At 41.4% G+C, this 12,185-nt stretch overlaps 1 protein-coding gene across 1 annotated transcript in view; it reads right to left on the bottom strand.

Moving 5' to 3' along the window:
* The window catches only part of VEGFD (vascular endothelial growth factor D), a 36,607-nt gene extending 25,514 nt beyond the window's left edge, over window positions 1-11,093 (bottom strand). The window contains exon 1 of the mRNA XM_005426165.3: window positions 10,470-11,093. Coding sequence (XP_005426222.1) covers window positions 10,470-10,559 — 90 coding nt within the window. The 5' untranslated portion in view covers window positions 10,560-11,093. The remainder of the gene's footprint in view (window positions 1-10,469) is intronic.
* Window positions 11,094-12,185: the final 1,092 nt, after the last annotated feature.

Here is a 12,185-nt window from a genome sequence, read left to right as displayed (position 1 = left end):
CCCCCCCCCCAGCCATGCTGTGGCTCCCAGCACACAGACTGTGCGCTGATGTGGCCACGGAACTGCAAGGGAGTTCCCATGGAAATGTTTGGTTCTCTCTTGGCAGGAAAATGCCAAGCAGCTCCTGCCATTATGATGCCAACACAAAGAGCTACATTTTCCTGGTAAGAATGACAAGCTTGTGTGGAGATTTTGCAGTAAGAAGGACTCTTTTGAGGGTTTTCATCATTATTAGTAGTATTTTTAGCATTATTGTGTCTCCTATCAGTTTGGAGTCAGGTAAAAACATGGAATGAAGAGATGCTACCTAACTTGATGTCTATAGCCAAAGCAAAATATACAAGAAAAGAGAGGAAGGCGTTCATCCAAAGGGAGTATCAAGGAAACACGGAAGATATCACTCAGAGTGAAGAGCCATGATTTTTAGGTAGCAGGGGCTCAACCATTGCCAAATTTTATCATAACAAATATTGTCTATAATAGAGCATCTTGTATCCTTGGGGTGTTGCATAACAGGTAATAAAATAGTGAGAGAATCTTCTGCAGTTTGAAAATATGAGGCTTGGAGGAGTGACTTACTGCCCTATCAACAAGCGAGTGCAGCACCCCATAAATATCTATCATGAGGCATCTAACTCTGCCACATGTCTGACACATATTAGCATGCAGTAATTTTATCATCACTTTGTATTTCATTTCCAAGGAGAGAAAGAGCGTTTACTTTTCAACAGCTCCAGTAAAATCATAGTTTTGATTATCTGTCAGCTATGAACCTCTGATATATGAAGTTGCATCTCTGGCTATATTCCCTCTGGAAGCATCATTGTACATTATTAGTGCACAAATAAGTTATTTTTAATTATAGTGAACATGACCATAGAGAGACAAAACAATTAGATATTTTGATTTCCTACTAAAATTATTCTCTGAAACGTGATGGGCTTGTCATGGGATTTTTAAGCGTCTATTACAGTCTTTGTTATCTCAAAAGCATGGATGTAATTTCAGGAGAATGCAGTACTTCACCTTCAAAATATTGTAAACAAATACTCAAATCTTTTCTAAAAATGTTTCATCTCTCTCAGTGCACTGCCTTGTTCAGACTGAACATTCATTTGATCATCACAGTTACAACATTAATAACCTGAAGGGGCATTCTGTTTATAGTGGGGACAAGTTTGGGCCCTGTGAGACAAATTTCCAGCTGTCACTTTTTAAAAAGGGTTTTTTCTCATGTGAGAGCTATCTTGAAAGCATACAGCTGTATTGTCCAATTATATAGCAAAAAAATACACAAAGGGATGGAACTTCTTCCCTGGAAAAGCTCAAGGACCGAAGAACAGGCACAGGAAAATTTCTCTTCCCTCACCCACAATCTGTGCAAAACCTCTCTGCAGTCTGCCTTGAGAGTTAGAGAGCGTTGGCCTTGGCTGTGCATCCTCTCAGGAAAGGATGACTCCATCCTGAGGTCCTGTGTGCCACGGCTGCTGGAAGAGAAGCTGCATAGAGCCCTGGCTGTAAGAGGAGCAGTGTAGAGTTCGACACTGTGCCAGAGCACATGAAGGACTGACAGATATGTCACTTGTGGGATTGGGAGGAAAAAAATGGTCCAACATATAGTCTGGCCAGGTGTTGTATGAGGTGGCAGAGGGTTGACAGGGGGACATTGACCTGAGACTGTCCCATTTCTCACTGATCTATTTGTGATGTTTGAGGGCCTCTTCTGCTAAAACCCTGCCAGCACATTGTCTGACTGAGACACAAAACCAGAGGAGGAGGAAGCTCTAGACTGCTCCACCTCATGTTCAGTGTGGTAAAAAGCTTCCTCCAGACACTCCTTCTTGAGAGTCTGTCTTCTTGGTCTCCAGTTTAACTTCCACTGAAAGAGGAGACCTAATTACCCATTTTCTAAACTTGGTGGTCAAGGTGATGATAAAACAGCTCCTACTTTAGCTGAAGATGATATGTTTTCACAAGTAAATTATATTAACTTCTCTGGGGCTTCAAGAGAACAGCTGTTTTATATTTTGAATGGCCTTTTAACTAGAATAGATCTTTTGTGGTGTTACAGCAAACAAATCAGACTTCTTGCACTTTAGTAGCATGCTTACATTATAAAAATCCTTGGAGATGAGATATTTTGGTTGCTGTATTCTCTCTTGAATAAGCCAAAATATTGAAAGCAAATAACTGAAATCATCAGAACTGGACATGTTTTTGTGGAAGCATGAATCTCAGAATATTTAATATAATTTTTTATGTCCAAAGCAGAGACTGATAGTGTTTTATCAAAATACCTCTCAGAACTATATACTTTTAGCCAGTTAGGTCTTTATACCAAAATGAGGCACTTTTTTTCCAGCCAGTAAACATTTTGAGTATCAGCTTTGTTGCTTTCATTAAACGGATGCTTCTTCCCACAGCCAGGTCTTTTGGCTCTCATAGGAAACATCCTCCAATTGTGATTTTGTAGGTAACAGCATCCACTGTGCATCAGTTTGCTGGCAGTAATAGAGAAGCTGGAGTGATGTATTGTGGCCACATTTCTCTTCACAGAGAAGAGCAAGACACAACTTCCCAAGGATATTTCTGGGTTTCACATTCAGTGAACCTCAGAGAAAGAAAAACTAATTCTTATCTCAATTTCTGCTCCTCTTGTTGTTCAAAGTGGAATGCATTGTGGAAGATTGTTTACCTGAAGGGAACTGGTAATTGGATTCTGGTGTGAGTGTTGTGATTCAGTGACCAATTGAATCCTGTGTGTGTCAGGACTGTTGGCTGACAATCACGAGATTCTGTGCAGTGGAGTTGAGTTGGGTGCTTGTGCAGATTCAGTTCAGATTCAGTGTAATATAGTATAGAATAATATGGTATAATAAAGTAATTAATTAGCCTTGTGATATCCATGGAGTCAGATGCATCATTTCTCCCCGCCACGGGGGTCACCTTGTTTCCAATAGTATATTAAAGAAAAGAGTTGGTCTGCTAAGGTATGGATTTTCTTCCTGTTCAAGCCTAGTCAACTACATTGAGAGTTTACCTTGAGGTCCCTCCTACAGTGATCATGCAAAGTACATTAATTTGGTAAGTAGAAAAACACAGATGATCTGTCATAAATGTCCAGTGTTACTCACTGATATATCCTAAGTTCTGCTGACAGCTTTGGGAGTCTTACATTTTCTGAGTACATTTTCTGAGCTTCTGCTTATAAGCTTGTTCAGATGGTCTTGCATTGCTGCAAAGTGTTGAGGCAGATGTGCTGCTCAAGACAGAGCTCAGCTAGAACATAATCACTTCAATGTACACCAGGTTAGGTGCTGGCCCAACACTATGACAGGGTGCACACATCAAAAATAGCATATTAAATGTGTTTATAAAGAGCGTGTCCAGGCTGTAGTCACTGTCTCTTGATATTTGCCCCTTCTCTGGAAGTCACTGGGGTTTGGAGAATGAGTTTGGAATGGCTCAGCAACAGAGACCTGCATGAAATCAGATGACTGTGTGTTCTTTTAACATTTGAAAATATTATTTAATGTGATGACGGGTCCTTCAGTTAGTGCTTTCATTGGTTTTTGGGTTTTCCCCAAGACACTTTAATAAATGTTTTGGAGGTATGACTAGCCAATTGGACAGCTGGATTTCAAAATGTCACTCACAAAGCAAAGCCACTGCCAACACTGGATGAACTTATGTTACCTCAATCACACGCACACATTTTCCTGGAATTGTAGTTTTTCTTGAGTAATATTTCCCTAGCAATTCAGAAAAGTATCCTAACATGGTTTCTGAGTCATGCTGCTAATTAAAGTGAAAAGTTTTGCCTGTCTTTGTGGCACATTCTCTCTGTGCAAAGTGACATACGATATAGTAACATGATGCAACTTTTTTGCAATTCATGGTGACTCAAATAGAATTCCCTGCCCAGCTGCACTCGCACAGTGACCACGGTGCAGCTGGTGACTATGAGCTGTCAGACCCAGCACAGCCTGATTCCCATGAAAGCACGGCTCAGGAAAACCCATCCTGATGGTGACCAGGGTGGTCACCCCTTTCCAAACCCATTCACGTGGTGCCCACACTGCATTGCCAAATCCCACGAGTCCAGCTCCACGTTGTTTGTGCTCAGCGCGACTTCGTGGAAGCAGAAGGACCCTAGATGGCGTCCTACCACCAGCTGAGTGCTCACACACCTTAACTCACATTTGGGCAAAAAACACTAAAAAATACTCATCTGTCCTTCACAAAAGAAGGAAGCTGAATTTTTCTTAGTGCAAGAAAGCTAAAACAGCCCGTGCAGTTCTTCTGCGGTTCATTGGTATGGAAGCCCAGGTATTACTCTTTCGCCAGGATGTTAAAAAAAATTCTGTTTGGTCTTCCCACAGGCAAAGGGGGTCTGTGCAGCTGTAGTGGGGGCACTCAGCATTTTGTTTGCATTCCTCAAATCCCAGCAAGATGTATGACAATTTGCAAAGCATGCTGGGGAGGTAGGAAGCAGGTGGAGAAGCAGATAAGGGAATGGCACATAGTGAGAGGAATAAGAAATTTCTCAGGAATAAGTGTTTCTGTAGGAAAGTTACCATATCAGATGCACTTCCCTGCAGCAGCATAGCTCAGGTCGTTTTTCCCCCTCAGCAGGATGGTCTCAAAGCCACGCCCAAGAAAGGACAAAGGCCAGTTTTGGAACTGGACTTGCCCTGAGAGAAAGGCCTAAAGAATCACAGATCCCACAGTGTGAAAACTATAAAATATATCGTATGAGTTTTTTTTAGTGGGAATTAGAATAAATGAGTTATCACCTACAACAACTGTAAACATTTATTTTTCCCAAATGCCAATATGGTGTCCCCAGGAGATAAGACCCAAGTAAACCTTGTCTGGAATAGCAGCAGTGTTGATCAGAATGAAAACTGCAGACACTATGGCAGAGGTCTCACCAGCCAGAGTTTGCACCAGTTTTTCTTTCCTGTTTTCACACAGATCTTTTCTCTGCTTGCCCCCTGTGGGAGCCTACATTGATACCACCACACCATTGCTTATAAACAACACAAATGCCTGTGGGGAGAAAGCACCAGTAGGCTGCAGAAACAGAAACAAGCAACACTTGCTGAGCCTGAGCTGATGGCTTGTTTTGGTTGCTTTCAGACCACTAATTACCAAAAAGATAGCCCACTGCCCTCTGAACCTGCCTTCTTGCCTCCCCTTGGTCCCACAAACTTTCAGATGTGAGCTACAACTGATGGCAAAGTTTAATTAGTGCTTAATTTCAAACAGCTGACAATTTGGTTTCTCAAATGCTGCATCTGAATAATCTACACAGCCTGGTGTACTTTTCCAAGCTCTGCTCTGTCCTCAGACATTAAAATCCTAGCTGAGATGGACTGGATTGGATCAGCAGCTGGGAGGAATTTTTTTGCTCTTTCTCATGAGCAAGAGCTGTTCTTGATAAAGGAGCCGTGTGTTAGCAGTTGCCTTTGCAGATTGATAAGAGCCAAGGACAGATGCTCTGTGGCATGAAAACAATACAGGATTGTTCTGTTTGCCTTCAGTGCACCTTGTCAAGACAGTAGCAGATAAAGCAGAACAAATTGGCTTTCCTCACAACTTCCCTGATAGCTTCCCCCTTCCGAAGGAAAAACACAAACAATCATTTCTGAAGGAATGCTGTAAGAATATTTTCACACTTTTTTGGCTCATTGTGCCTATCAGAGATGATAATCACAGAGAATCAAAAGCAGCAGACAAAACTGGGAGAATGAAATACTTCTGAAAACCACAATCTCATAATATTTGTTTAGAAGTGTTTCCTAACTTTGAAAGGAAGCTGGATTTGAGGATGAAAAGCCCATTTTAAACAGAGGAATTGTTCCCAGTGACATTTCAAGTTCCGTTTTCTAGCAGTTGAGCACTTTGCTGGAATTTCAGCAGTTGCCTTTGAGGAAGAGATCCTATGACACAGAAGATTGTTAGAATCTAACTGTTCTAGAAACTGAGCAACATTTGCAAGCAGATTGTAGAAAGCTGTGAAGATCTGTCTGAAAACCAGTGTCAGTTATAATTACAAAAAGAGAGACAAAAGCTTACAGCCAGCTCTGCTGCTCAGGTTTCCCCACAGAGCTCTGTTTCAGTTGTACAGACAGACAGACTGCAGCTGGCTCTTGGACAGGAGATGTAAAGAACTTCCTGATTTCTTCCGCCCATGGTGTGATGGCTCTCCAGTACTTCCGTGCCTTCCCAAGGGCAAGGCATTCTCCACTTGGGTGGTCCAGGGCCTCAGGAGGGTGGGGAAGTGCTGCTTCTCTCTCCCCAGCGGACAAGGACTATGTACCAGCTGTGTTTGGAGAGTGCAGTTCACAGGGACAGTAGGAGATGAAGATCTGTTTGAGCAAGAGCGACCACGGGAGGCTTGAACAATGTTTAGTGCAGAAGTAGAAAAGTTTTAGCTGAGGAAAAGGAGTGCATGTAACAGAGAGCAGCCATGTTTACCTCCCAGCTAAGCCCACCTGACCCCTTGGTCTTCTTTTGATCAGAAAGCAGCTTTATAGCTCAGGGAAAGTCCTCAGGCCTGTCTGCTGTGGGTTTCTCTCTAACAAGACCAAAGGAGGGTTCAACGTGGGGAGAACACCTCTGCAAAAGGAAAAGGCTCTGAGTCTGTTTAACTTGGAACTGACCGCTTGTTCCTTTCTCTTGCCTGTCCCCCAATGCTTTATTAATAATGTGAAGCAGCAGAATTGGGGAGGAAAGCAATGAGATTTTTATTCTCCGAGATCAAAACTTGCTGCCTCATTAGAGAGGCAATTTTAGTGTTGGAAGGCAGAAGCAACTCTGATGGATCCTTGGCTTTTCTTGGCAAAAAATTTGCCTCAACTCTGATGAATATAGGACATAGCTCTTCACATCGAATTTTAAAATTCTGGAAAAAGTAGTTTATGGCTGTTTCTGCTCTAGGAGAGGAAAAATTTGAGGGGGAGAGACAGAAAGAGAGACAGTGAAATTTGCGGTTCGCTAGCTGAGAGGTTCCAAAATGTAAGAGACTGTCGGGACAAGAACTTCAATAAGGAATTTTTAAAGCATTTCCTGATGAAAAAAAGAAAACCTTAAAAAAATAATTCTGTCTTCAGAAAACCCACGTGGAAATCTAATTCTTCCATGAGGACTTTATATGTTAGGTTGGCATCCTGAACCAAGCCACTGGAAGGCAAGGGCCACCCTTGACATCAGTTCAGCTCTGGAGCCAAGTGCTGTTGGACACCTGTGTGGCTGCTCTCTGAGGCTGCCCACTGCTTCCCACCGTGAGCCTGTGCTCCAGTTGTGCTTCTGACTGGCAGACATTTGATGTTCAGGCTGAAACTTTCCATAGCAGATGTCTGCCTCAAAATTATTTTAATAATTTTTTTGCTTTCTCTGTCAAAATGGTTTGACGGCAGTGGAGGATGAAGCTCCTCCTTTATCTGTGCAAAAAATTTTTCTGTTTCCCTACTGTGAATCATAGATGTGCATTTTTGATACCTGAGGAGCCTTTTTTTTTTTTTTTTTGCTTCAGATGTGTACGCTGCTATCTTTGAAAAAAGTCCACTGAGCCCTCCCAGGGCTTTGCAGCAGTCGGGTCCTGTGCTGGTTCCATTTGGGAGCAGAGAAGGGCATGGGTGCAGGCCACCCATGGGTGCAGGTCCAGCCTATGGGGCTGGGAGCACAGGACCTGCCCTTCTTCTCCCTCAGGCTCAGGGGTCTGGCATCCAGGGACAGGGAGCTGCTGGATTTGCCTGTGGGAGGGAGGGAAATGAATACCCATGGAGGAGGGCAAGGCCTGGCCAAGGAGGCTGAGATCATCTTTGGAGATCAGGACAAGAAATAGGTCAGGAAAAGGAAAGTTGGGTCAGTTAAAACCACAGGGACAAAGAAGGAAGCTATGGATGGAAGAGGGAAAGGGAAACCATGGTCGGATATGACTGGAAAGCAAAAGTGTCCATTAGGGCTGTCCCTGAGGAACTTGGACAAAACTCCTGAGGGTCTGTGACAGAAGAAGGATGTCCCCATCCAGGAGGAAGCAAGTGGGAAGGAGGGTGATACTTGGATAGCATAAAAAAGAGACCAATTGGAAAACAGAGTCCCTGAGTCCTGGAGGTGAGGGAACACGGGCCAAGTACTGGGAGTAGAACAGGTTGGGAATGGAGAGAGGAAATGAAGAGCTCAAACAGGCAAGGAATACATGTACAGTGTGGGGAAAAGAGAGCACATCCTCTTCATGTGCTCAGAAGAGGATGGAGTTTTTGGAGGATTAGGAAAAGCCAACTGCCATGGAGATGCTGGATCACAGCAGCTTGTGCATAAGCTTTTTAACATTCATACCTCTAATCAGAATATTTGAAGGGGAAAAAGAGAGAATTTAAACCCTTAGACCCCTGAAACTCTTGCATGATACCACACTGATGCCACCTGATGGTTTGAACCATAAGGAGCTTTAAAATGTCAGGTGTCCTGGGCAGAGCTCACCTAACTGGGATTCATACAACAGGGGTAGAGCAAGTTACTGGTGCTTAACCCTTCCTAGTCTCATCAGTTGTGTGTTAGCTGCATCCTGACCTTGTGGGTTTTATCCAGCCAATGTTGCTGTTATCTTAAAGAGCTTTGAAAAAACAAGGTAGGGTAAGTGAATGCAATACATCATTTCTGTGTACTGCAAATTCAATTTGAGGTGTAACTGGTAAAAATAATCATAACCCTATGTGCCATCCAACACTGTAAAATGATGCACGTTTTGTGGTGTATTTCCACTTGTGTACACACACAGAAGCCCACGGGTCATACAGGAGAAAACAGCCCAGAAAGCTAACACTCTATGTAGAACATTAAAAGAAAAACAAATGGTTTAGCCAAAAACCTCTGTCCATACCAAAGGAGCCAGAATAAGCAGTCTTTTCTTTTTGGCAATCAGCAGCCGGTGCAAGTGAAATACAGCATTTGAGTGTGATACCTTTTTGAGTGTGACCTGTAAGATTCCTTTAAGATAGTCTTGGAAACTCCCTGTGAGTTGCTTCAAGAACAGTAGCCTGTGGCTAAGCTGGCTGCTTAACAGTCATAACCAAATTTCAGTGAAAATAATCACAATTGCACCTATGTTGGATGGACAATCCTGTCACAGTGAATGAACTGTAAGCCAGTATAAGCTAGCAAGAAGAGCTCTTGCATTTACTCTAGGCAAAGTGGATATGGATTCAAAGTTTACAATGAAAGGGCTTTCTAGTGGTTTTACTATTGTGCTGAATAAACTTGCATCCCACATGTGGCTAGAATTATCACCCCTGCCAATTATGAAATGGTTACTGTTCTGTGTTAGGAGCACATTCTGCTTTAAATGAAGTGATTCCTGCAGGTACAAAACCAGTGATTTGTCATGCAATGCACAAAGTTAATGTATTAAACAAGGCTTGTTACTCTGGTCCTAATGCCTTCAAAGCATTGATTGCTGAGGTTGTAAATTAAAAGCTTGTGAGCAGTCAGCAGGCATCAGTCATCCTGAGGCACACACTGCTCACCACTGCTGACTTACTGGGCTGGCAACAGCAGTCTGCAATTAGGCACACAACTTAGCATTTCTTTCCTAAAGCACAGGTCAGCATGCAGCAGGCTCACAGACTAGTGTGTGGTCATTGCTTGCAAGCAGGAGGTTTTCTGAAGTGAAAAAAAAAAATAGCTTGTTTTGCTCTGCTAGTGAAAAACAAATAATTTGTTCTGGACCACACAGTGAATTAATCATTTTTGGACAGACTGCACATGTAGAAACTTGTTCCAGCTTTTGTTCTGATTTTTCTAAATGATTGTCCTGGATGTTCTCACATTGTCTCAAAGCCAGATCTGAAAAATCCTACTCTCATGGTGAGGGTTCAGCTTAAATTTTGTTTCATGTATTATATTCAGAAGAAAAGTTAATTTCCAGGCAGTGTGCTCTATTATTACTAGTTGCTGTTTATTTTAAAATCCTATATAACTTTTTCTAATGAAGGAAAAGAAAAATGTTTCTCTGATATCTGCCAAACAAGTGAACAACTGATGAACACGTGTTCTTACAGGGAAAATTTCAATGCCAGCATACTAATTCCTGCAGTTATAAATACCTGAAATTAAAAAGTGCATTTACTAGATATTCTAAATACTCTGACTCATGCTTCTTTTTCAGAATTTTATTTTCCATGACTGAAACTAAAATTTTAACTCAAGAACAAAGTATACAACAAGTACTTAATAACTAGTACAAAAAGTAATAAAATATTAAACAGAGAATATGGATTTAAATTCCTTGTAGATTCATTTTCCTCTATGGCTGCTAAACATCTCGGCAACTAAACCATCACCAAACAAAAAACCAACAATCCATTACCAAAACAGCAAGAAACCTACTACCTTGGACTTTAAATGCAGCTAATTATGGAAATTTGAATTATTAAGAATCACAGTAAAAAAAGTTCACTTACCTTCACAGAACCATTCTCATAGTCAGATCCTTGCAGCAGATGTAGAAAAGAAATTATGAAAATATTCACAGTTGCCCACGGTGTGTACATTCTGATGTTTAAAATCCACAGGTTACTGCGCAGTCGTTGTTGTACAGCTGGAAGTGTCGCTTTCAAAAGGCATTTCTCTACCACCAACACAGAAAAGCTTCCCGAATTTCTCTCATAAACTCACAAAGGATTCCAACATCTGAGAGTAAATATCTGTCTCTTTGCTGCTCAAAACAATTGTAAGTTCCTCTAGAGAATGTAATTTCTTAGAGCAGATCTTAGATACACTTGAAATAAAATCATGATAAGGTTTTAAATAGATGTATATCTGTATGTGTACACATACACACTCACGAGCGATCAGGTATGGATTCCAGTTAATGAAGTTAATATAGCTTCCATCGGGACACAAGGAGACACTCAAAATCCATCTGTGGTCCAGAAAGTGTAAGAAATCTGCTCGATTCTGTGCTCGGTGTTACAGCAGGCTGTTAAGATGGTAGTGTAATGGCCAGTGTTTGGAGCCGAGAGCTGTAATCCAACTCTGTATGAAAACTTTTTTCACAACCTTCATGGAAGCTTGCAGAAGCATGTGTCTTAAATCTGATACAGACTTTGGCAGTAACGCAGGCAAATTTTGGCTCAAATCCCATTTTCTTCCTACCAATAGCATAGCAGTTTTTAAACTAACTGATGCAATCTAGACTGCCATTATTTTAAAGGAGATTACCTGAAACATGAAACTTTAGCGCACGTTCTTACACCACACACATATTTTATGTTACTTCTCTAAAAGAAAAAAAAAAAGAGGGCGGGAAAAGAAAAGAGAAAGGCTTTCTTTCATGTGTTCTATCTTATGTGTCAGAGGGGTTTCTGGATAAAATTTTAAAAAGCAAAGTTAAGAACTATCTCTGACAAAAAACAAGATTTTGATTTTTTTAAAAGAAAGCTCATGAAGCTGCAGTATAAAAGGACAAAACCTTTTTATTGCAACAAAACACAACCAGCATTTCTGCTCCAAGATAAGTACGTATTTTCTCTGTATATTCCTGCAGTTTAAAACAGAGATTTAAAAACAGAGATCAATAATTTCAAATGATAGCGGGGACAAAGACCCCAATAATTATATATGTTAAATCTGTATTGCTGTACTCATATATATTGTGTTCAGGAGAATTGTTCCACTCTCACAGGTTTTAGTGTTTGCAGAATCAGACTCCACAGTTTTTAACATAAAACAGTCAAGTACATAATACTTCAGAGTCCTGGTTTCCTGCCTCTGATGTCCAAACAAGTGCTGTCTTAAATACAAGTTACACTTCTCTACTTACCATCAGGTTGAATAATTTCTTCTTCAGCATTGACCAGAAATGGACCTTAGCAAGAAAATGATTTTAATCCAGTCTTACCAGTTGTTGTCTGTTAACTGTCATTAGGTTTTAAAAATATATGTAACTCTATTATTTTTTAGCTTTGTCTTTCCCACTTGACTCGTGAAAGCAATCTATTTCTCTTTTTTTCTTCCTCCCCCACCCACCCCACACGGGTTAGTCCAAGGACTGCAGGAATTTCCCCTCTGTGAAAGGAGAGTGAAAAAGCTGCTTTGTCAGTGTACCTGCTGCTCTCCCCCTGCCCCCAGCTGCCAGAGATATTCACACAGTTTTGCACAGCCCACACTACAAGGAC

This window comes from Geospiza fortis, unplaced genomic scaffold (assembly GCF_000277835.1).
Source record: "Geospiza fortis unplaced genomic scaffold, GeoFor_1.0 scaffold285, whole genome shotgun sequence".
NCBI classification, from domain to species: Eukaryota; Metazoa; Chordata; class Aves; order Passeriformes; family Thraupidae; genus Geospiza; species Geospiza fortis.
This window is presented reverse-complemented; position numbering and strand designations above follow the sequence as displayed.